The sequence below is a fragment of the Abrus precatorius genome, unplaced genomic scaffold (genome assembly GCF_003935025.1).
Source record: "Abrus precatorius isolate BTA unplaced genomic scaffold, Abrus_2018 Scaffold6, whole genome shotgun sequence".
Taxonomy (NCBI): domain Eukaryota; kingdom Viridiplantae; phylum Streptophyta; class Magnoliopsida; order Fabales; family Fabaceae; genus Abrus; species Abrus precatorius.
Window position 1 is genome coordinate 12,520,790 of NW_020874406.1, and position 25,821 is coordinate 12,546,610.

At 34.6% G+C, this 25,821-nt stretch overlaps 4 protein-coding genes across 5 annotated transcripts; 1 reads left to right on the forward strand and 3 right to left on the reverse strand.

Moving 5' to 3' along the window:
- Positions 1-776: 776 nt before the first annotated feature.
- LOC113870190 (probable copper-transporting ATPase HMA5) lies at positions 777-7,516 on the reverse strand. Its single transcript, XM_027506787.1, has 6 exons — positions 7,259-7,516; positions 3,030-4,421; positions 2,654-2,908; positions 2,295-2,417; positions 1,728-2,207; positions 777-1,193 (listed from the first exon to the last, which is right to left on the reverse strand). Exons 1-6 carry the CDS (start codon positions 7,514-7,516, stop codon positions 777-779), a joined length of 2,925 nt encoding a protein of 974 aa, XP_027362588.1.
- A 3,744-nt stretch (positions 7,517-11,260) lies between these two features.
- LOC113869347 (probable copper-transporting ATPase HMA5) lies at positions 11,261-15,857 on the reverse strand. The gene is made up of 5 exons (XM_027505634.1): positions 14,121-15,857; positions 13,786-14,040; positions 13,239-13,361; positions 12,558-13,034; positions 11,261-12,235 (listed from the first exon to the last, which is right to left on the reverse strand). Exons 1-5 carry the CDS (start codon positions 15,807-15,809, stop codon positions 11,789-11,791), a joined length of 2,991 nt encoding a protein of 996 aa, XP_027361435.1. The 5' UTR covers positions 15,810-15,857; the 3' UTR covers positions 11,261-11,788.
- An 805-nt stretch (positions 15,858-16,662) lies between these two features.
- LOC113869036 (actin-depolymerizing factor 7-like) lies at positions 16,663-18,322 on the forward strand. 2 transcript variants are annotated; one of them, XM_027505143.1, is made up of 3 exons: positions 16,663-16,686; positions 17,750-18,009; positions 18,172-18,322. In XM_027505143.1, the coding sequence occupies exons 2-3, from the start codon at positions 17,768-17,770 to the stop codon at positions 18,320-18,322; spliced, it is 393 nt and encodes a 130-aa protein (XP_027360944.1). In that variant the 5' UTR covers positions 16,663-16,686; positions 17,750-17,767. The 2 variants fall into 2 exon arrangements, with proteins under 2 accessions (XP_027360944.1, XP_027360943.1); XM_027505142.1 differs by lacking the exon at positions 16,663-16,686 and having other exon boundaries at positions 17,741-18,009.
- Positions 18,323-20,566: 2,244 nt separating this feature from the next.
- Positions 20,567-25,518, reverse strand: LOC113869355 (probable LRR receptor-like serine/threonine-protein kinase At1g63430). Its single transcript, XM_027505645.1, has 13 exons — positions 24,991-25,518; positions 24,497-24,635; positions 24,262-24,333; positions 23,986-24,129; positions 23,764-23,904; positions 23,016-23,132; positions 22,872-22,936; positions 22,308-22,556; positions 22,005-22,210; positions 21,771-21,903; positions 21,533-21,690; positions 21,138-21,353; positions 20,567-21,031 (listed from the first exon to the last, which is right to left on the reverse strand). The coding sequence occupies exons 1-13, from the start codon at positions 25,097-25,099 to the stop codon at positions 20,786-20,788; spliced, it is 1,995 nt and encodes a 664-aa protein (XP_027361446.1). The 5' UTR covers positions 25,100-25,518; the 3' UTR covers positions 20,567-20,785.
- Positions 25,519-25,821: the final 303 nt, after the last annotated feature.

The window sequence follows — 25,821 nt, forward strand, 5'->3', positions numbered from 1 at the left end:
CCAAACTTCAACCTTGAGGATAAAGTTAGTTTTAATGGGGGAGGTAATGTTATGACAAAAGAAATGTGCTAACATAGAAAATGTATTCATTGAGTTAGTTAGCAAAAAAGGACACATGACAAAAGATACAAGAATTCAAGAACTGAAACGAAGCTTATGTAGAAGAGCAACTAACTCCAACCAAAAGGATTTTGTTTGAAGCAAAGAGAAATATAATATGGGTGGTGAGAATGAGAGGGTGTGGTTTTAGTTGGTGAGACTCTTCTTTTCTCTCCATAGTCTCTTCCTCTTTATTGCTTAATCCTTCTGTACTTTATTTAACTAATAGATTTTCATAGTTGATTAGTAATTTTGGTTGATAATATTTAGACTAAATAATACAAGTGCAAAAAATATTAATTTCAATTTGCAGTTTTGAATTGAGGTTCCTTACAAAATATTAAAGAAAGATAAAAAGAAATATGATTGATGTAATAAAAAAATAAATTTTAAAAAATAAATATGAAAAAATAATAATTAAAATAAAGATGTCACATTTTCAGTCGAAAACTAACATAAATATTAAATAAAGATGTGAATTACTTCACTCATTTAAGCAATCTTCACATTTGAAACGTAGCATTGTTGTACATATTCGTTAGTATTGTATTGGAAAAGTCGGAATATCCATTTTATCCAATATTTCCTACCTTACGTCTTGAATTATCAAAAGCCCCCTATAAAATAAAAATAAAAGTTGCTCCCAACAAAGGATACACATACAATTGACACGTTGATTATTCAATCTTGATACCATTTATCTCCAAATTGTTTAGCTTGCTTGGTCTCTTGTAATTCTTTAACAAGAGGGAGGAGCAAACAACACTGATAGAAGAGGCAGCCATTGCAGCTCCAGCAATCCATGGTGGTAATCGGAATTTAGTGGATGGGTAAAGGATGCCCGCAGCAATAGGGATGGCTAGCAAGTTGTAACCCAAAGCCCAAATGTAGTTCAGACGTATACGAGAGAAAGTTTTGTTTGCAAGGTCAATAGCAATTATTATATCCTCCAAGTTGCTCTTCATCAGAACAATGTCAGCTGCCTCAATAGCTATGTCTGTGCCCGCACCTATTGCCATTCCAACATCAGCTGCCACAAGTGCTGGAGAGTCGTTTATGCCATCTCCCACCATTGCCACATTGTACCCGCAACTCTGCCATTATGTATGTCAATAATTAAAAATTCACAATACATTTTAATTATTTTTTTGGTATATGTATATATCTCCAAAATATATTAAGACTAAAATTAAAGTTGTACTCTAAAATTATACTAATATCATCAAGTTCTCAAATCCAACTATAATATAAGGGTAATATTTAACATATTTTTAATAACAATACAAAAATTTGCACATCATATATTTTTATAAGAGGTAAAATTTGAGTTAAATAACATTGCTAATAGTATATTCATGTAAAGTTGATCCACGTTAACTAATTCATAAATTAAACTCGAACAATCTTATATTGGTTGATTTGTTGGCTTGATGGTTTATAATAAAGATTACTTGATGTTAGAAAAAAAATACCTATATGTCATCAATTGATTTAATAACTTGATTTGATAAAAAAAATTCATCCTATTAAAAAGTTGGCAAAGGTTACACGAATGTCACAAAATTTGAGAGGCACGTGGTTTTTGACTGATTTAAGCAATCATTTGGGACAGTGATTTAGTAATTTACCTGCAATTCTTTTATTTTAGTTGCCTTAATCTCAGGTTGAGCCTCTGCCATAACAGTTTCAATACCAGCTTGTCTGGCTATGGAATTGGCAGTTCCCCAATTATCACCTGTCACCATGATGCTTCTGATTTTCATGGAATTAAGAATGGAAATAACTTCTTTGGCACCAGGTTTCAATGGATCAGATACAGCCATAACTCCAGCAACTTCTCCATCCAAAGATACTAATATCCCAGTTTGAGCTAGGCTTTCAGCTTCTGCTAGCGTTTCTTCAGCGTCGGTTGAAATGAGTATGTTATGGTCCACCATCAATTTTTTATTCCCAACCATTATTTCCTTGTTTCGAACAATGGCCTTCACTCCATGACCTGAAACAGAAACAAAGTCCCGTGCTTCTGGCCAGGGATGATTGTGTTCATCTGCTATGATCCTTTTGGCGTGCTCAACAATGGCCTTGGCTATTGGATGTTCGCTGTTCGCCTAATATAGATACAACAATAGAATTTAAATTTTAGTGTCATTTCATAGTCAGGTAGAAGTAGCCGCAGAATATAGACGAGGGCTTGCCTCAGCTGCAGCAGCAAATTCATAGAAATCTTCAAGTGACATCTTTTTGAAGAGTTTTGTAGTTACAACCACTGGCTTCCCAATTGTGAGAGTCCCTGTCTTATCAAACACAATGCAATTCACCTGTGCAATATCGGAATTAAGTCGTGAGTGAATTTTGTATGATGAGTATACTACGCACTAGCAACATATTTTATCTTTTTTCGTAAAACACTTGGTTATTTGGTGAAATTTATATATGAAGTGAGAATAAGTGGAATTTCACCCATCAACAAAGGGTGTACCTATAGAATTTCTCTACCATTAATGATACCCAACTGAAGATAAGGGAACAGTTATTGTCAATGCCGCTCACTGACCTTGTGTGCACTTTCTAATGCTTGCCCCCCTTTGATCAACACACCTTGTGTTGCACCAACTCCTGTACCAACCATAACAGCTGTAGGAGTGGCTAGGCCTAGAGCACAAGGGCAGGCAATGACCATGACCGAAATCCCAAACTGAAGTGCAAGCTCAAAGTTGTTCATGGAGGATGGTATCCAGGATTTTGGGTATGCATGTAACTTTCCAGCTAGAAACCATGAAAACCATGTTGAAAGGGAAAGCACAATGACCTGCACAGAAAGACACACTGGTAAGAATGGATGAAATTCCTCAGACTTGAATTAGTAAACAAACAAAAGAAAAGAGCAAAATCAGAAAAATAGTTAGTAATACTAATAATACTTCGCTTACCAAAGGAACAAAATATTTAGAAATATGGTCTGCAAGCTTTTGAACGGGAGCTTTACCCATCTGGGCAGACTCAACGAGTCGAACAATCTGAAAGAGAGCACTCTCTGATCCAACCCTAGTCACCTTAACGTGAAAAACACCATTCTCATTTACAGTGCCTCCAATCACCATATCACCCTTTTTCTTAGCCACAGGCCTCGCCTCTCCAGTTATCATGCTCTCGTTTACATGACTTTGTCCCCAAATGACAAGACCATCCGATGCTACTTTTGCACCAGGAACAACTTTGATCACATCGTTCTTTTGTATCAACCGGCTATCAATTTGTTGTTCACTAACAACATTTCCCTCATCATCTAGAGTCAACAAGGTTGCTGTCTCAGGTGTCAAGTCCATAAGCTTGGCAATGGCCTGAGATGTCTTCCCCTTTGCCAACACTTCCAAATACTTCCCAAGTAGAATAAACGAAATAAGCATAGAGCTTGTCTCAAAAAAATCGTTGCCTTTGAAATGCCGAGAGAAAGAAGCTCTTTCCACAACATACACAGAATAGAAGTAGGCCGCATTTGTCCCTAAGGCTATCAACACATCCATGTTAGCAGAACCTTTGCGCAATGCTTTATAGGCTCCAACATAGAACCTCCTACCTATGATAAACTGTACGGGGGTGGCAAATTCACACCTCAAAAGTAGTCCAATCTTTAGCATATTCACAACTTTGACATCTAAAACACGTTTAACTCCAGGTATATACATAAGCACCATAGATGTCAAAAACACCGGAATGGTGAAAGCCAAACTCCATATGAATAGGTTGAAGTATCGGTTGATTTCTTGTTGTCTACGTGCTTCTCTTCCTCCATCATTTGGAAATATCACTGCTTTAAAACACCCTGATCCTGTGGATTCTATGACTTCAATGAAGGTTCTTGGTCCTGTCATGTATGGTTTATAAGTTATGGCAATTTTGTTAATGTCAGGATATATATCTATGGTTTCAACACCTGAGAGGCAATGGATAGATCGTTGAATGGTATCCAAGGATTGCTCGTTTTTAAGGCCATCAATTTTAAGTTCTATCTTGCTTATGTGTTCTCCAGTGCTTATTAATACGGCTTCGAAGCCAGTGTCTTGTATAGCTTCCATTAGCTGATTGTGGTTGACAATCTTAGGGTCATAGCGAACTTCAGCTTCTTCAGTTGCCAAGGCCACTTGTGCTTTGTGCACCCCACGAAGGGTTTGTAGAACTGATTCAATGGTGGAGGAACAAGAAGTACAAGTCATTCCCCTTATGTGTATTCGACATATTTGAGTGGATGTGTCGTTGGAGTCTTCCTCCATGGGATTCGCTTCAAATCCCGCATCTTCAATGGCCTCACGTATCCTCTCCTTCTGCGTAAAGTTTTATGGTTTGGTTTGTGAACAATTTTAATTGGTACCCAAGCACCAACCAATCAAATAATCAATATCATTTTTATTCACTAAATATACATTAATATATGGGAAATGATTTTTGTAATACTTCGCGAGAGATCTTCGGAAATCCACTTTTGATCTTCGATTAATTTTTCTATAAAAGAAACATTATTTAAGATAAGTAAAATTTTGTAACTTATCATTAAAAGCAATGAACTTATTATTTAAATTTTATTTTTTTATTTAAAATATTAATATTGCACATGATATATTTTTTTCAATTTCAATTGAGATAAAGTGATTATTTAATACAATCTAGATTAATTTTAAAATCACTCTTTATCTAACATATTCAAATACAATTTTCCATAGTTAATTATTGAAATAATTTAATTTTTTAAGCTAATCTAAACACATATAATCCTAAATTAATAAAAAATTATTTAAGAGTGCTAATTGGGATAAAAAGAAAGTTTAAAATATTTATTTTTAAATGAAATGAATTTTAAAGTTGTTATATGATCCAAGATGATTTTCGTTGGGCCCTCGTCTGATTAGACACCCACTTTTCACCAAAAAAAAAAAAAAAAGTAGCCATATGATCCTGAAAGCCTAATGTAGGCTCATGTCAAACCACTGCATTAGATGCCGAAAATATGCAATCTAACTATCAAAAAATTAAATATCTTATTGATTAAATTAATCTTTGCGATAGCTTTTTTTAAATTTGTTTTAAATTTTTATTTATACTGAAAAGTACTCGTGTAAGACGAATATGTATTAGTTAGCAATAATAATTGGTAGTTCAATTGCTAAAATCATAATTTATAAAATTAGATGGGTTAAATTATTTTGTAGGTCATTAGATTCTTTGGAAGATTATAAATAAATTTATATATTATTTTTTTTAATTAGATTCCTAAACGTTTAAATAATTTTTAATTGATTTCTAGGTATATTTTCCTAAGGATTCTATTAAATGCAAAGATTATTGTAAATTTTAATTAATTCATAAACTTAATAGAACCGTAACAAAAAATATGATCAGGATCAAATAAGAACTATTTAAAAATTCAGAGATATAATTACAATTTTTTAAAGTATAAAACTTATAATTTCTAAAAAATTCTAAGAACCTACAAAATAATTTAACGAAATAGATAATAATATTGCATCATAAGAAGATGAACTAAAAGATTTTTCTGTTAGATGCTATCTGAAAACGAGAGCGATGAATATGGCTACAGGAAGAAAGTGGAACATATCATTAAAAAGTGCTACAACGACAGCCATTCACAAAAACTAATCAGCCAAAGAAGATTTCGTGTCTGATGAGGCATTCTATATATATATATATATATATATATATATATATATATATATCCACTAATAAAAGGACTATAAGATATGAGAGCTAATCAATCCCAATCCCTTTTTAAAGCGGAAAAAGAGGGCAAAACAAAAAGTGTATTCGTGTTCGTGCACAAGTGGAAGGGAGGGTTGGGCAGCATTATTGATGAACAATGTAGTAAAATGCGATTCACTTTGATTTAGTTTATATATATATAAAGCATACATAATGTATAATAACGCATATTAATAATAATGACATGTTACCAATATTGTCATTTACTAATAAATTAACAAATATTTTTAATTGTTAAAATGATCTTTATTAATATAGTCGTTATTTAACAATAAATAAATAAATTGTTAGTATAAATTTTAAAGATTTATACTAAAAAATAATACATTATACCAATAAAGAATTTTGTTAGAAAAAAATATTACTATATACTATCAATATGTCAAGTGTTAATATAAATCTCTAAAGTCTACCCTTACAATTATTTTTTTGTTAAATAAATATTATATTAGCGAGTATTATTCTAACACTTATTTAAACTATAGAATAAAATAAAAAATATATAATTTTTTTAAACAACCATATGATAATTAATTAACTCCTAATTTTAACTATCTATATGTAATTTTACATTTAAAGTTCTTACAATTTTATAATAAGAACCGTTTTTATTAAATATTATTTATGTGTATATCTATTTATAATAATATTTACACGCATAAAATAATCGATATCTAAAGTTAATTATAATTTAAATAAATCACCTGGTTAAAATTGTATCTTCGGCCCACAATTTGTTGACTTTTAAGGAAATAATAAGAATGTTAGTTTCATGTATGCGTGTTCATTAATCAATGGAAGAATGATTATACTTAAACATGATTTAATATGACATCTCTCTAGCTGCATCTATAATTTAGTTCTACGTTGAAATGTGCCTAAATAATAAGCTAACCTCACGTAACAAATTTTTTAAAAAGACTAAAAATAAAGAATCACAAGTACGATAAGCAGAGAACTATGTGACAGATAAACAACATCCTTTTAAGAACATAATGTGCAATTGTGCATGTAAAATGTAATTCATTGACAACTATAATTATTTATAAATACGAGTTACACGATAATCAACTATAAGTACCAAACTCTCTTTCTCTCTCTCTCTCTCTGTCTCTCTCTCCACGGCCCTTGCAGAATGATAGAAAATAGAAAAAGTTTCAAATTTCTTGAGATTAATGATTTTGTTTAGCAACGTTCACAAAACTAAACATCCAAAAGCATACATACGAAGACATGTAAAAAGTGGTTTAAATTAACATACGCAATCATGAAAAGCCAAGCACGAATTAATCATACATAAAAGGAAGCAATTAAAACCAAGGATCATATAAAAGAATACTGAAATTCAATGAAGTGTATCAATATACGTATGTTAAAATATACTCACGTTAACCATAGACGGGTAGTAAAGAACCTGTGCTTTATCATTCAAGACATCAACGAAAGCCTGTCGAATCCCCGGTAAGCGTTTGATGGCTTTCTCGACGGATCCAGCGCAAGCAGCGCACGTCATTCCCATAACGTTGAAAACCACTTTAGCCTCTGATCCTTCAATCTGTGACGTCCCTTTCGTCATCGACGGATAGTGTGGCTGTGGTGACAAGTTCCCACAGCACTGCAAGCTTCTCATGCAGTCATAACCCATTTCAGTTCCAACACTCTCTCTGCAAAATTTCTCAACTTTCTGCTTATTTATAGAATCCAATGAGAAAGGAAAGGTCGCGGCATGGGAGAAGGGAAAGAGCTGAGTTCAGTTGCGTAACAGTAGTAATTCATTTAAATTGTATTTTTATAATGTCTAATAAAAGTGTGTTAAAAAAATATGTTATTTATATATATATTTTATTTCAAAATGCCCTTAGTACTAGTGCTGGTTAACTTTAAATTCTTTTATAGTATCTTTTTAATAATTTAACTAATTAGGTATTCAATAAAGAAGAATTTGATATTTTTATATTTTAAAAATGGAAAATTTCCCCTCCGCACATTCTTCATATTTAATTTTATTAAAAATAAAAATAATTATGAAATATAGTTTTATATAATTTAAATAATGTACTTGCATGCAATTTGTGTAAATAGCATTTTATTATATGAAAAATATATAATTCTTTCTCTTTGTATATCCAACCAGAGGAAAATCCTTCTATCCAATTGTTATTTTCATTTTCTTTTCTTTCCTTTACTTTTATTCCCTATCCTGTATATCTCCACTTCCATAAAATAATTGGGTGACATTTGCTTGTCACTGCTCAACTTTTAAAAAAAAAACAAACTTCCACGTACGTGTCGTTGAAATTTGGCAGCTTCTCTTTGAGTACTTATTCCAATTGTATATGGAATAGAATAGAAATATATATTACTTTGGGTTCACGATTTCTTTTGGTTGCTTCCATTAGTAAAAAAAATTAAAAGGATTTGGCTCGTTAGTACCATACTATCATGGTCAACAAGTAACAAGTTGAAATATTTGATGATGACACATAGATTGACTTCGCTTAATTTATGATGTATCTTGAGTTACCTATTACTATCGACAATTAACAATGATATTAGCATTATTAGAAGACTAAGACTATTTAATTTTGGGATAAACTGCCAATAATATTTAATAGAGTTTGAAATTCAGACTAGTTATCCAACTGGAATGTTCAGTATACAACTTATTATAATACTTGATTCCCCGGAGCTGAATTGGTACTAGAATTATGCCAATTATAATATCATAAGTTGTTTTTATAATAAGTTATTGTAATACAACTTAAGATGGATACAACATTTTTTTATAATTTTATTAAATCTTAGTACAATATTTTTTCTTTTTTTAAATATAACTTCATCACTCAACTAAGCAATGTTTAAGATTCATAAATCAAAATCACAATTAGCTCTATCATGTTATATGAAGATTTTTGGACATAAACAAGGTATAATGAATAAGGATAACCAGTGAGACTGGATTAATAGTAACCAAGGTATAATACAAATTTTTTGTTAAAATTTTTGACTAAATATTTTCATTTTCTTAATCAATACTCTAAAAATAATACAATTTCAATTTTCATTTTCATTTGAAGAAAGCTATATAAATATACTGACGTTACCGAGTGGGACATTTCCAATTTTTTTTTTTCTGTTATTTCCTCTTCCATATATATCTTTACTTCCATCGCTATTTTGAATGGCATTTGCTTGTCACTCAACAACATTATTTAGAAAAACAAACATCTACTTCTCTTTGAGTATTTATTCCCATCATATTTAGAAGAATAGAATAGAACTATTGAAGTATATATTACTTTGGTTCTTAGCTTCTTTGATTCTTGTCGGAGGAAAAAAAAAATATTGATTCCTTAGTCTAATACCATCGAGCCATGATTTGGTGAAGAGTGATATATTGCCTTTGCTTATTTTACCATATCCACCTTATGACTTATTACGGGGAAAAATATTATTGATATATTTTAAAATGTATGCTTTATTATTAGATAAAATTTGGGTAACATAAATATATAAGAACTGAATTTCAGTATAACGTATATCATTTAACGAGTCTGGCTTAAATTTTATCTAATCATAAAAATTATGACCTTAACTATGATTAATAATTGCCTTAATATCATTAAGAAAAGTATCATGAGTTTTTAAGTTTAGAATAAACTATATGTAAATATTTTATTAGAATTTGAAAGTTGTCAATAGTTGCACATAAACGTTCGATGTTTGATGCATTAACACGCCAGCCTACATTTGACAATTCAAAACTACGCATTTAATTTAAAATAAGAGTGGTTTTCAGAGGAATTTTTTTTTGTCACCGCCATTTCAATAAGAGTTAATACCTAGTTCTTAAAAAAAATGTTAACAAAAAAATTGTATTATATACTTTATAAGATTAAAATTAAATAACAGGTAGAATAATAAAAGTCGACACGAAGGCTTTAGGTTAAAAGAATATGTAAAAACCCATTCTACCTATTTTAATCAATTTTAGATTACTATGACTAATTTTTCACCTATTTCAGTCATTAGATTTTTTAATAAAAAAAAAATTTAATCAACCAAATTTTTAACCAATTTGTTAGTTTTTTTGGGGTAAAAAAGGGTTAAAGCCGAAAAGAAATAATTATACAACAATTTTTTTGGTTTGTACTGCCATGCACGTGATATTAGCTTATGTACAATCTGAATTCCCTCCCATAGGGCTCCATTTTTGCTTGCTCAAGTGAAATCTTTAGTTTCATCACTTACGCGATATTTTTACTTAACAAGTAGATATTTGTTTAAGCAAAAATATTATAAAAAACACGAAGAATGAGAAGTATTCCTCATTCTTTTCTTGTAAGCTTGTCTTGAAGAGTTGGAAACCTCTTATTCCATCTCTCCAAAAAATAATTTCTTAATCTAATTCAATCTACACAAATGGCTCTCTAGATTTCAAGTGGTTACTCCTTTCTTCTCTAATTTGTAGATAACTCTCTTCACCCACAAAATTAAGACCCAAATTTCATGCACCAGCGACGACAACATCAATGACTCATCACTCACACTAGAGTTTGCCAGTGCCACAAAGGCTGTAAAAGTCAATATACACTTGGGGCAAGGGAAGGAGGCCATGAAGAAGAGCAGAAAACTTCTATTGGATGAGTTGTGGGAGTACAAGGGCCTCAAAGAAGAGGAGACCCAACATATATGGAGCAAAATGGGTGAGGACGAGAAATAGATCTTGGTTAAAAGCTTTTTTGCAAATTGGGATGTTCATTTTCATCTCTTGTTCGCAAGGTCCACCAAATAAATGTTGGAGGAATATCTACAATATGGGGGAACACACCTCCAAACCCTCCTCATTTTTTCTTGTTTTCAGGACACAGCAAAATAATTGAGTGTAGTGAAATAACATCTTTGTAAGCTTTATTGTGCAAATATAGGGGATTTGCTTACGCAAATTAACATTCGACTTAAGCAAAAATCGAACTGCACTCTCCAATTCTTGCCAGAACGGAAAGAGAGATCGGATCCCTTGTGTACACATATTTTAAGATATATAACATTCAAACACCCCAATTTTAATTCAAGATATCCCGAATCTCATAACCAAGCTCATGATTCCATTACCTTCTATGGACTCACATATTTATTAATTTTCATAATTCCAATTTATCAAAATCTTTTTTTATCAAACTGGGTAATTTAATTCAAAATTTCCAAAATTTCTAATGGACTAAATTAGAAATACTCCCATGGACATGTCAACATATCTTGATCCGAAATCTTAAAGAGATTATTATCATGTGGGGCTCACTAAATAGAATGAAATCAAAATAGCTTTAATTTATTTAATATCCAAAATAAAAGTGTAATAAAAATATATTAAAGATATGTAATTAACATTCCTTTCCATACTTCCATGGACCTCAATTTAGGTTCGCCAATTTTCACACATATTAGACTACATGCACACGTTTATTTAGGGAATAACTTAATTCCAACTAATTTGCAAATTTTAGAACTAGTAAAAAGTTTGAAGAGGGCAAGATGAATCGTCTTCCCAGTTCTTCGGTGCCGCTTCTTCTACACCCAAAAAAGCTTTTGAATTTGAACACCCAACGTCCATCCTCATTATCATCAGGTAGCTGATTTTGTAGGGTTTTTGCATAAAATCAAAACACCTTATTGACATGTTAAACTAAAAATTGACATCATACATAACTCCTTATAATTATTTTAATTTTTAATTTTTTATATACATGCATTTAAAGCTGTTTATAAGTTGTCAAAAAAAAATCTTCTAAAGCTGTTCATAAGACTCTCGAGAGCTTTTCATGGAAAGAAAAGAATCCTTTTCATTTTTGTAAACCTAAACTAAAATCACGACACTTAACGTTATATACAAGGAAAATTAGCTAAATCAAAACCCTCAATTGTCATGCATGATATGATCAACGGAAGATTCGATCCTTATGGCTCGTATCTCAAGGTTGTCCAGCTTCCTGGGTCTCCTATAATATTTCAACAGCAGAGAGCAACAAACAACGCTGACAGAGGAGGCAGCCATAGCAGCACCAGCAATCCAAGGTGGTAAACGGAACCCTGTAGAAGGGAAGAGAGCTCCTGCAGCGATTGGGATGCCAAGAAGGTTATAAACCAAAGCCCAAAAGTAATTTAGACGAATACGGGAAAATGTTTTTCTAGAAAGGTCAATGGCTGTTATGACATCCTCCAAGTTGCTCTTCATGAGGACAATATCAGCAGCCTCAATAGCAATGTCTGTACCAGCACCTATTGCCATTCCCACATCGGCTGCCACAAGTGCAGGTGAATCATTGATACCATCCCCCACCATAGCCACAGTGTACCCAGAAGCCTGAAAGAGAAAAAATCACTCAATATGTTACAAACGATAGTATATTCATGTGAAAGTAGCGTATAGCTGCTCTAAAAGTGAGACTCCAGAACCAAGGAGTTTGAGAAAGCAATGGCTGAAAGACAGAAGAGATACAAGGATTTCTTAGTTACGTTTCTTCAAAGAGAAAGTTGTGCTTGAAAAAAATAAAACAGAAAAGCAGTGTATTCTTTCAATTTCAAGGCCTCAAAGCTGTCGTCTGGGTCAGTGTCATCTCATGAATGAATAACTAACGAACTTCTTAAAATTAAGTTGAAAATTTTTTATCATTATTCATTTATACCTGCAAGTCTTTAACTTTCTCTGCTTTCTGTTCCGGTTTGGCCTCAGCAATAACACTTTCAATTCCAACTTCCCTCGCGATAGAACTAGCAGTTCCCCAGTTGTCCCCTGTTACCATCATGCTCCTAATTTTCATAGATTTGAGAATGGAAATGACTTCTTGAGCACCCGGTTTCAATGGATCAGATACTGCTACAACCCCAGCTACTTCCCCATTTATAGATACTAAAATTCCTGTTTGAGCCATCTTTTCGGCTTCAGCGAGTATATCTTCAGCAACAACAGGGATTGCGATATTATGGTCAGCCAACAGGCTCTTATTACCCACAATGATTTCCTTGTTGTGAACATTGGCCTTTACTCCATGTCCTGTAATGGAAACAAAATCTCTTGCTTCTGGCCAAGAAGGGCTCTCTTCATCTTTAAATTTTTTGGCATACTCAACAATGGCCTTGGCAAGTGGATGCTCACTATTGACCTGAGATAGGCAAGTAATATTAATGGCAATTGTTTATGATATATGCACTTATAATCAGTGAATCATAAAAGCACTTGTGCAGTTAACAAATAAAATTGGAGTCAAAACTATTAAAAGAAAAAGTTATCTGACAAAAGTCCTGTTTTCTACAACTAATAACAAGGGAGACTAAGCCTTTGAGAAGGAGATAAGGAAGATGCCTACCTCAGCTGCAGCCACAAGTTCGTAGAATTCTCGAAGAACCATTTTTGTCAATAGTTTTGTATTCACTATTACAGGTTTTCCAACAGTGAGAGTACCCGTCTTGTCAAAAACAATGCAGTTCACCTACAAGAGAAAACCATGAAAATTTTAACAGATAATTCTGATATACTCAACATACAACCCTGGACCAGTTTCTCCATTTTAACTTCCAACAATGTTGTGAGAGACAGGAAAGAAGTACAAGAAAAATCAGATTGATACTGATATCCCAGAAAGTACTTCCCTTCACCTAGCATAACATTGAAAAACAATAGTACTCTATATTAAGAATCAAGGATATAAACATTAATAGTACTGATTTCCTAAAACACATTTGGTGTTGGATTAATCAGCAGAAATGGCTCCAAAACACCACTTGGTAATAATTGTACTAGTAGAATACTAAAAAATATCTGTTCAATTTTTAAGCCTGACAACATTGTCAAGGGAAATCCAAAATTGAAGCGGCTAATCTAATATAATATAATATATAATGTGAAATGCTGACCTTATGCGCACTCTCTAATGCTTGCCCTCCTTTGATGAGTACACCCTGAGACGCACCTACACCAGTGCCAACCATAACGGCGGTGGGCGTAGCTAAACCCAAAGCACAAGGGCAGGCTATGACCATAACAGATATTCCAAATTGCAAAGCAAGCTCAAAGCTGTCCATTGAAGATGGTATCCAAGACTTGGGGTAAGCATGAAATCTTCCAGCTAAAAACCAAGCAAGCCAAGTCATCAACGAGATCAAGATCACCTGCAATGCAAAGAGACACCCTTTAAAAAAAATCCTCCACAAGAAAGAACAAAAACAAGAAACGGGTCATAATTATCTACCAGAGGGACAAAGTATTTGGAAATGCGATCTGCAAACTTCTGCACAGGAGCTTTGGCCATCTGAGCCGACTCAACAAGCCGAACAATCTGGGAAAGAGCACTCTCTGAGCCCACGCGCGTTGCCTTAACGTGCAACACTCCATTCTCATTCACAGTTCCACCAATAACAGAGTCACCTTTCCTCTTGGCCACAGGACGTGCCTCCCCTGTTATCATGCTCTCATTCACATGACTCTGCCCCCACAAAACAAACCCATCGGAAGCCACCTTGGCCCCGGGAATAACCTTTATCACATCATTTTTCTGAACCAACCTGCTATCAATCTCTTCCTCACCCACCACATTCCCTTCACCGTCCAAACTCAACAATATAGCCGTGTCAGGGGTCAAGTTCATGAGCTTCGCAATTGCATTCGACGTCTTCCCCTTCGCCAAAATTTCAAGATACTTTCCAAGCAGAATGAAGGAAATAAGCATCGCACTCGTCTCAAAGAAATCATTGCCCTCGAAATCACGAGATGTAGCAGCTCTCAGAACAGAGTACACCGAATAAAAATACGCCGCGTTTGTTCCCAAGGCGACCAAAACATCCATGTTAGCAGAGCCTCGGCGCAACGATTTGTAAGAACCGTAGTAAAATCTCCAACCTAAAACGAACTGAACCGGAGTGGTTAGCACCCATCTCGCAACCTCCCCAACGGTTACCATGTTAACAAGTTTTGCATCCAGTAATTGCTTGATTCCAGGGACGTACATAAGAACCATGGAGGTTAGAAACACGGGCACCGTGAACACCAAGCTCCACAAGAACGATCTATGATACTGCTTAATTTCGTCGCGTCTGTGAGAATCTCTTGGTCCTGCTTCTTGAGGGAATATTTTAGCCTTGAAATTCCCACACCCTGTTTCCTCAATCACGCGAATGAATTTCCTGGGTCCTGTCACGTCGGGTTTGTAAGAAAGCGTTATTTTGTTCAGTTCGGTGGTTATGTCCACGCCAAGGACTCCGGGGAGTGCCCGAAGAGAAGCTTCGATGAGTTTGGTGGAATCATCGGATAGTTCAGCTGCTTCCACGTGGAGGTCTATCTTGCTCAACTCCTCGCTTGAAGTGATGAGCGCGGCTTCGAATCCAGAATCTTCTACGGCTTCTAGAATTTGGTTGTAGCTAATGACGTTGGGGTTGTAGTGGACTTGGGCCTCTTCGGTGGCGAGGGCCACCTGTGCCTTGAGGACGCCTTGAAGGGCCTGAAGAGCGGATTCGATGGTGGAGGAACAGGAGGTGCAAGTCATTCCTTTAATCTGCAGGCGGCACACTTGAATGGATTTGTTATTGGTAGCGTCCGTTAGCAACGCCGCTTCAAAACCAGCATCCTCAATAGCCTCGCGAATGGTCTCCTCGTTAACAAAGGAGGGGTAAAAGATGACGTGGGCACGGTTGTTGAGGACATCGACGATGGCTTCGCGAATTCCGGGAAGGCGTTTGATGGTCTTTTCGACGGAACCGGCGCAGGCGGAGCAGGTCATTCCGACGACGGAGAAAAGGGCCCTGGCCTCGGAAGGGTGGTGGAGGGTGGCGGAAGTGAGACCCACACCCTTGGGATATTTGGGCATGGAAGGGTAGTGAGGTCGCGGAGAGAGGTTGCCCCATCCCTCGTTTCGGAAGCAAGTTAACGCTAACAACTTCGCCATTGCTTTTTGCCACCAACACGCATACAATTTGTGTTTGCAGCAAGCGAGCGTTGCGCTTTTAAATTAAATTCTCAGACAGTCAAAAGCAATTTTTTTATTCTCTCTCTTTTGACTTTAGGATCATGTCGGTGGGCCCATCGCTTCCTTGGGCTTAACGCAATCTTGGGTCTGAGGTAGGCCTCAAATTAGGGCTAAGAGCCCATCAAATACAGAATCTTAAGGTTCTCTTGTTCTCTTTGGATCCAGAAAAAGAACCTTTCGGCTTTCTCCTTAAGCGCGTAAATTCTTAACACATACGTGAGTTAGCGAACCTCGAACTGAATTGCGTGGTCGAGTATGTTTCAAGATGTCTTCGAATGTTGTGGAAACCGAGTTTTTCTTACTTTTCTCCTTTAAATATTATTCATACTATACTCAAAAAGGACGCATAGGATCGGTCATACTACCATAGTTTAATCCCAAAGTCAGAGTTTCCCTGTAAATAACTACTCTATATTAATTAAAATAAGACGATTGATAGTGGTTAGAAAGTGTATAGATCTTACATTGTTTACGGAAGTACTACCAAATTATCATAATTGAAATCATTATCTCCATTTGACTTTATCTCATTCATTATATATATTTTATTTGACAGTATTCCTTATATTGGGCCATCAAAGACGTCATGGATTGCGTTTACAGGCCGGCCAACCAAAGTTGACTTCGACCCTAAAGAAAGCCCATTCATTGGTAGGCTATAACAATATCAATGCGTCCAGTTGGCAATGGCCCACAGTTCTATTCAAATTCTTCGGTCCAAATCTTTGGAGCCCAATTCCACGGCCAAAAATAAAAAAAAGTACCAAAATTAAAAAGTAAAAACTTTCAATTGATAGTGAATGGAAAAAAAAGAAAAAAGTCAACAGCTTGAATATTATTAAAAACAACTGATTTCCTTAAAGGATTGGCAATTAGACTTTATTATCTAAAACGAAGAATGTACATGTATATATATATATATATATATATATATATATATATATATATATACACACACATATATATCACCAAATAAAATAGGCTAATTAAGTAATTATTGCTGGTTTGGAAATTAGGCACGTAACATGATTTCTCTAATTAAGGCTTCTCCAAATTTGGAACATGTCTGTTGAAGCATAATATAGACTTGTGGACACTGGCAAGGAAGCAAAATAGATTGCAACAGACCCACCCATAAATTTCTCACCCAGTTTCTATTCTCTATCCGCTATCTTAGTCTTCTCAAAGTTCCACCTCTCGTGGCTCCAAAAATCAAGGATCTTTATTTGTTATTTCTCTCCATATTTTTTTTCACTGAGTCTATTGCTCCCATTTTCCATTCTCTATTGCTTCCATCCCTTTCTTTTCATACACATTTCAAAGGGCGCTTCTTCCTCATTGCTGGCACAATGGTAATTGGTTCGCTCAGGTTCTTCTTTTTTGCATGGCATCAGAAGCTATTAGTTAGTTATATAGTAGTTTTGCTGCATATATAAATTATTCTGACGACAAGAATTCTGTTCTTACGATCTACCCTTCAATGTCGATGTTATCAGCATTATATTTATATGTTTTCTTTGTATATAAGTGTTGAATATTTCTCATTTCATATAATTAAGATGGTTTTTGACGTATGAAGATGAAACTTGATCGCTTGTGAGACATTAATTAAACTGAAAAAATATATCAAAGTAGGAGTTGATACGATCAATTATGTCTAGAAAAATGAAGAGTCATTTCATTGCGTGCATGTATGCATGCCCTTACGACAAATTAGTGATTGCCAAAAGATGGTACCAACTTACTTTGTACGTATATTGTGACCTGTGACGAAGAATGAATAACAATCCTGAATGATAATGGGAAAATGAAACTCAACAAATGGTGAAATTATTTGATGAGAAAAAATCATGCGACAGGCAAATGCAGCGTCCGGAATGGCTGTGCACGATGACTGTAAACTGAAGTTCCAGGAACTTAAAGCAAAGAGGAGCTATCGATTCATTACATTCAGAATTGAGCAGCAACAAGTTGTGGTCGACAAATTAGGGGGGGCATCGGAAAGCTATGACGATTTCCAGGCCAGTTTGCCAGCTAATGAGTGTCGTTATGCTGTCTTTGATTTTGATTTCACAACTGATGAGAATTGCCAGAAAAGCAAGATCTTCTTCATTGCATGGTACTAGTCCACATTGCACTCGGCTAATTAATATATTTGGCTTCAATACAAACCAAAATTACTTTTCTATTCTATTTATTATTGCAAAACTCTTGCATTCTTAACATTAACTAGACAAATTGAATATATTATGTGTTAATGAGATATATATACCGGGTGTAGGTCACCAGACACATCAAAGGTGAGGATGAAGATGGTGTATGCTAGTTCCAAGGATAGATTCAAGAGGGAGCTCGATGGCATTCAAGTCGAACTGCAAGCAACTGATCCAAGTGAGATGAGCTTGGACATTGTGAAAGCTCGAGCCATCTAAGTCTCTCGTTTTGCTATCTGAACCCTCCTTCACAGTTATATATTAATATCCTTCCTAACTGTTTGACAACATTGGGGACCATTTTGTTATTGCTTATTTTAGCCTGGATTCGACGACAACTAATCCAGAATGGTTTGTATTATTATAACACATCATTCTTCCTTAAAGTCAGTCATATTGTTCAGTTTTCAGTTAATCTTGGTTAGCTTCAAGAGTCATGTATGTGGCTGGTTCAAGATTAAGTAGCATCTATTATAGGTTGCTGCTCTACCAATTTGCCAATCGTTTAACGACTTGGCTTTTTTTCTTTTTTACTTGGAAAAGGATTTTATGTAAAAGCATTTATTCTATACTTGTGTCTTTTACTTCTCTTCTTTGAAGTAGATCATAGACATGGTACATTATTTATATTATCCACAACAAATAGAAAGGGTCTTTATTTACTTTAATGAAACCATTGGAAATATGTGAGTGGGTATCAATGGCATGCCCTTGTTATGACTACTGGTACACGTTACTTTCTTTTCGTCCAAATCCAAACACGGAAAAGAGAAATAACTAAAGGCGCCTGTGGCCTTGGATGGTGGAAGTTAATAGGTAAAACAGTCGACAGTGACCATACCATTTCCAAGTTAATTAGGTAACAAGCTTGACAAAAAATAATATACAGATTGAGATTTCCATAACTGAAAATGCAAATGCTTAGATTAAAAGATAAATACTTATGCACATGACTTTTTTACGTAATTATATTACTAGTAATTATATTTTAATATTAATCATATATATATATGATCCAAGTTTATAGCTCTTTCGTTTTTAAAATGAGAACTATTCTCAATAGACATGGCTCCTGTATATGTCTCCTCAATATCGGCTTAATGATTTTTTTAATGTTTTTTTAATAATTATTTACCAAAATAAAATTAAAAACAAACATATTCTTTCTCTGAGGCAAATTTTTGTCACGTCAGACTGTGTTTTATATTTAAGGGAGACGAAATTATTTTTTTATTTTTAATCTATCTATTTCATCTAAATAAGGACGAAATTAATCAAAATGTTACACGTGTCACGTATTTCATATACAATAGAAACGAAAAGAAAAATATAAATTTAAATTTAAAAATACAGCTCTGCAGACACATTTAGAATAATCATGGAAGGAAGAGAAGGGAGAGAAAAATCACTTATTTTTTTTTTCTCTTTTTCTACTAACACGGTTCATTTATTTGTCTCTTTCTCCACAGCCAATCTCATTTAATATTTTCTTGTAACTCTGCAACATTCACACAGCACGATTTATCACTTATTTTTTTCTCTCTTCCCACTAACACGACATTTGGAATAATCATGGAAGAAAGAGAAGGGAGAGAAAAATCACTTATTTTTTTCTCTTTTCCTACTAACACGATTCATTTATTTTTCTCTTTCTCCATAGCCAATCTCATTTAATATTTTCTCGTAACTCTGCAACATTCACACAGCACGATTCATCACTTATTTTTCTCTCTCTTCCCACTAACACGACATTTGGAATAATCATGGAAGGAAGAGAAGGGAGAGAAAAATCACTTATTTTTTTCTCTTTTCCTACTAACACGGTTCATTTATTTTTCTCTTTCTCCACAACCAATCTCATTTAATATTTTCTCGTAACTCTGCAACATTCACACAGCACGATCCATCACTTATTTTTCTCTCTCTTCCCACTAACATGATTCATTTATTTTTCTCTTTCTCCACAACTAATCTCATTTAATATTTTTTCGTAACTCTACATCATTCACACAGCACAATTCATTTATTTATTTTTCTCTTTTCACTAACACACTTTATTTATTTTTTTCTCCCTTCTTTTTCCTTCCTTGATTGGTCTAAGTGTGTCTCTGTATTTTTAAATTCAAATTTGTATTTTATCTTTTTATCTCTATTGTATACGAAACACGTGTAACATTCTGATTGATTTTATCCCTATTTTAGACGAAATAGATAGATTAAAAATAAAAAAAATAATTTTGTCTCCCTTAAATACGAAACAGAGTCTAACGTGACAAAAATTTACCTTTGTTTTTAATTTTATTTTGGTAAATAATTATTAAAAAAATCATTAAGCCCCTCAATATCCCGATCTCGGAAGAGGGAAGATGTGGGTAAGGGGTCCATGACGAATAACAGTATAACACAATGCTCGGTATAATACATAAAAAGAAAAAGGAAACAATGGTCCAATACAATTTTCTTCTATTTAACAATTTCTGGACTTCTGCTAGTCCGCTAGTGCTATACAACGAGACTTTGTCGTGCTTAGGCCTAACACGTACCCATTTTGAGCAATCATTTACAATGGAAATAAAATTGAAAAGTAAAAGAAAAAGAAATAAAGAAAGTAGTCAGAAAAGTATTACTGGTGTATATCTCTCTGCTTTAGTGTAGATCTGTTAACTTTGAGTTTTGACTATATTATGATAAAAGTGCAAGTTCAGCCCAAGCCAAAGATGATGACTTAAGCTCCACGCTTACTGATGTGTCAATTCTGCTCTCAAGCATGCTACATAATTCTTGCATGGATGGACCCGCAGTGACATCAGGGTTGATACAAAGAGTTATTACCTCGCATATCACTTTGAGGTCATCATTTCTAAAATGTTTCAGTTCAGGATCCACCAAATGTGACATTACATCTGGCATTTCAAGATAGTCCTTGGCCTATACATGTTTGACAAATACGGCTTAGTATAAAAATACAATCTTTCAGGGTTGCTGAAGCTGTAAAACTGAATTTTTAATCACCCAATTTCAGTAAGGTTCTTACCCAGTCCACCAAGTACCCTTTGTCCTTACAGTATGGAGGTCTACCACTGATTATCTCTAGCAGAAGTACCCCAAAAGCATATATGTTTCCTTTGGTATCAAGATGGCGCGCTTCAAGCGAGTTTGGAAGAACACAAACAGCACCTTGGCTGCCAATAGAACCAGAATTCTTTTCTGATCTTTCGAGAATTGTCTTCCAACTTTCAAAATCAACCAACTGCAATTGGGGTTAATGACAATGAGAATCTTAAGCAAGCTTTTCGGTCTCTAACAGAACAGACAGCATGTAAACATAGGATCAAGTTACTCTATTTCTGATCATTCTTGAGTGCGATAAGATGCTGAGCACAATTTTAATTGCCAAGTTTGAAGATTTGAACTAGCTAGTGTGCGCACCTTAGGGGAAAATTCTTCTGTAAGGTATACAGCACTAGAATTGAGCTCTGAGATAGTAAATGGAGGCTGAGTTTCTGTGTGCAAGTACTTGAGTCCGCGTGCAATGCCTATGGCAATCTTCATTCGCCGTGTCCAAGAGAATTGGCATCCTTCTTCATCTGCAGTCATAATTTCATGTTGAAGGAACTGAAACGCTTAAAACATACATATGAATGAGCTAAGAAACTAGACTTACAACAATGTAAGTGTTCATAAAGTGTCCCATTTGAAGCATAATCAAAAACCAACATCCTTGTAAATGGAGTGTCCTCTCTACAATAGCCCAGTAATTTTCCTATATTCTCATGATTTAACCTTGCCAAGTCTGCCACCTGAATGGCATTGATAGGTTAAATAAAAAAATAATAAAAGATTTGGACAACTATTTGTGCAAATTCTAGCATGCTGTAGGCATTGGAATATCTCCATTTACCTCTCTCTGAAAATAGAGCTCAAGATATCCTGTCCAATGCTCCTCCTTGATGCAGAGAGAAATTACAGCAATCTCAGGCCCACCTTTCATGGTTCCCTTGTAGACCACACTATCTGGTGAGGACCCAATTATGTTGCTGAAGTCTTCACAGGCCACTTCAAGATCTTGTCTGCTATACCTTCTCACATCCTTCAACATCTCGGGGTCTGCACATTAATAATGCCAATTAGGTTGAAAACAGCTCTAGAACTACTAGATATAAAGAAAAAGTACAGGAAAAAGGAAGAAACTGAACCTATTTACCTATATATACGGCCGTATGATCTTTCTGGCTTGAAGATTTTTTCCAAGGAATAATGATAGATGATTTTTTGTTACATCTTTGAAAAGTAGCAAGAACAGCAACCAGAAAGAGAGAGCCCACCATAGTTCCAGTTACTATTTCTAGAGCCAAAAGCCAAACAGGTTTTGATGCTCGATGCTTGGTTGCGTAGTCAGTAGGTTGGCGGTTTCTGTTCACCACAGGCTGGCTCTTGGCAGGTGAAGCACCCGCTATGAAATAATAGTTCAGTATTAGATACAAAACTGGGAAGAACCAAATTAAGGTAAGGAATGTTATCCAGTGTACATGGGAATTGACAAATTCTTAATAGATTTGTAAATATCACATAGATTCATTCTCAACAACAGGTTGGGTTTTCAAAAAAGGAATACAAAGTGAATACCAGTGAAAGCCATTTCAGAATTACGTTAAGACTCAGCTTATTTCATCTCTTCTGTATGATTCAAATTTTGTGAGATGTCTATGAACAAGCATATAATTCATGCCTTCAATTTTGAATGCTAAAATGGTCATATCATACATACCACATTGTATAGAAGGCCGCTGCTTTAAATCCTTGTTCTGGAGGCAGTTCCCTTGAAAGCTTAACCTACTTGACATAGTAGTATATGTTTACTAAATATGGTGGAAGAGTAGGAATGCCAAAATGACCAGGCATCAGAAAGTACCTTGGAAGATACTCCAAGCATTTGGGTATTCTACCAACTAAAAAATTATACGAGAAGTCTGCTACTTTTAACTGAGGCGCACGACAGAAGCCCGTTACATTCTGCTGTGATGCATACCTGAAGAAGTTAAAAAAAAATTATTAGACAGATTGACATTTTCTTCATGTTGATTTTGACTTGAAGTTTTTAGTTTAGCCTCTACAGTTTAAAGCTGATTCATAATAACCCAAAGGTCATTTTAGTCTCCCTAATGAAATACTTTTGCATATTGAATGACTCCTGAACATGTTGAAAACTTGACATTAGTCATTGCAATTTGCAAATAATAACTTAACCAATTCCATTTGCAAACATTCAAAATATCTCCTTCACAGTAAATTTCAGAGATAATGGTCGAATTTATCTAAAGTATGGTCTTATACAAAAAAAAAAAAAAAAAAAGAACAAAATTTCTCATTTGTGTTAGCCATGAATAATGAAACATGTAACTAACACAGTGAACATTAGAAGGAAACAGTAATTTGCATCCAATCAATTGTATACAAGACCAAAACCAAGCCCAAATACTTGCTCGTCTGACCATGGCTATGAACAACATATATGAAAAAGAGGACAACAGTCTATAGGCGTACTCAGAAAAAGAAGAGTTTTATCAATCAGATTAGGAAGAGCTACATGAATAAGAACAACGAATCCCTGAATCAAACTATAATAATTCAATCATAAAATTTACACTCACATCCCACGCATATCTGAAGCAAAATTCGAACTACCACCAGCAGGAACAGGTCCTTGAAGCCTATTCCTATCCAGCCGAAGTTCTTGAAGGTTTCTCAAGTTTCCAAGCTCCTGAGGTAGCCTACCACTCAACCTGTTGGACTGTAAATTTCTACAAGAATGCAAACAAATTTGAATAAGTATGAGTCAATAATTTTCCGTATTCACGAAAAGCATACTGAAATTCTTTTACATGTTCACAACTTGGGTTAGATTTCCAATTTCTGGAGGAATTGGTCCCGATAACTGATTCATTCCCAAATCCAATACCATGAGAAATTTCAACACCCCCAACTCTTTAGGTATTGTCCCAATGAGACTGTTGCCATGCAAAATTCTACAAACATAAGAACTAAAAATTAGCTTCAACCAAGATATTCCAGAACCAAGACACATGGTAATTACAATCATTGAACCAAGGTTTTTACTATTCAGAATGAAGCAAGGCTAGGAGAAAGAATGAACATACAGTTCTTGCAAGGATGTGATTTGCCCCAACTCTGGTGCAAGAAACCCCTTTAATGATGATCCTGATATGTTTCTGCAAAGAAGAATCCCAAGCTGTAGTATTAGGAATGTGCTAGCTTAGAAATTCGTGTCTTCATCCATGTGAAATAGCAACAGTATTCTCCACCAACAAAAAACGAAAAATGGAAAACAAATAAAAATAAAGCACCATCTACAGAAGACCATTGGTATCTTACAGCTTGATGACATGATCTCGAGCCATAGTGCATGAAACTCCAAACCAGTTACAAGGATCTGCTTCCACCGTATCCCAATTGAATAAAACTTGATATGGGTCTTCATAGATAGCTTCTTTGAAGTTCATAAGCGCCATAACTATCAAGAAAAAAGAGAGAATGCAAAATCTTCATTTCTATGAACCCCATCGTAAATTTTAGTAGCCAAGTAAAAAAGAGACCATGTCCATGAAAATCAAGGCCAATCATACAACAATCTCGAAACTCGCAATTTCACACAGGAAATAGAACTGCCAATCTTTGCTACTTACTTAATGACACTTGAGACATTACCTTACAAGAAATTCAATTATCAAAACTTGGAACTAAAAGAAGATTAAAGAGAAGGTAAAAACACAAAATTATCAAGATTTTAGCAGCAGGCAAACAGAGTATAACAAAAGTGAATATTTGAGATCTGAAACAGAAAGTGAACAGTCGAACAGAACACAAACCTTCGTTTAAGGGCACAGTGTCAGAAGCCACAAGAGAGAGCGTGAAAATTAAACTGAGAAACAACAATGAAGTAAAAAGCTTCATCTTTTCCCAGAATTTTCTATACATGTGCTCGTTCCTGGTCAACCACTCACTTCACTGCAATGAAACTAACAAAATTCAAAGTGCACTTTCCAAGAATGGAAAACAGGATACCCCAGACTAGGTAGGATGGATTTATACTATGAAAGAATATAAGATACAACAAAGTTTAAAAAGATTCTAAAAATCTGCATTGTGTGTTGGGCTTGGCATGTTTTGCAGCAAAGAAGTGAAAGATAAAACAAAGTGAAAGAAGAGTTTAAATCCAAGATTTTGCAACTACCAGGGAAAGAATAACCAACTAGCTGGTTGAGATGAGAGACACAGAAAGAAAAGAGCAAATTGTGAGGGTGACAGTGACATTGGACACAAACCATGAGAGAATGAAAACTTTGATTCAAAGAGAGTTTAGCCAACAAGCAAGTGCCAAGAATTGATTTTGATTAAAAGATTGCCACGTTAAAGAAGGGCCTTTTTTATTTTGATTATTGTTTAAAATGGCGGTTTATTATACTATAAAGATAACTCCTCTTTTTCTGCTTCGTCAAATTAATTAATTAGAGTGATTATGGAGAGAGTAAGGTAATTACTATATGGTGATGAATGGAGAGTGGCGCTTGAATACTAAACTGTCTCGTGAAGTTGGTGAAACAAGGAATTGATATCTCCACGTTTTTGACAAAAATCGTTCTAGGTTAGTCAACAACTAATTTTTTGGGTTAAACAGCGACCAATCATAAATTACGAGA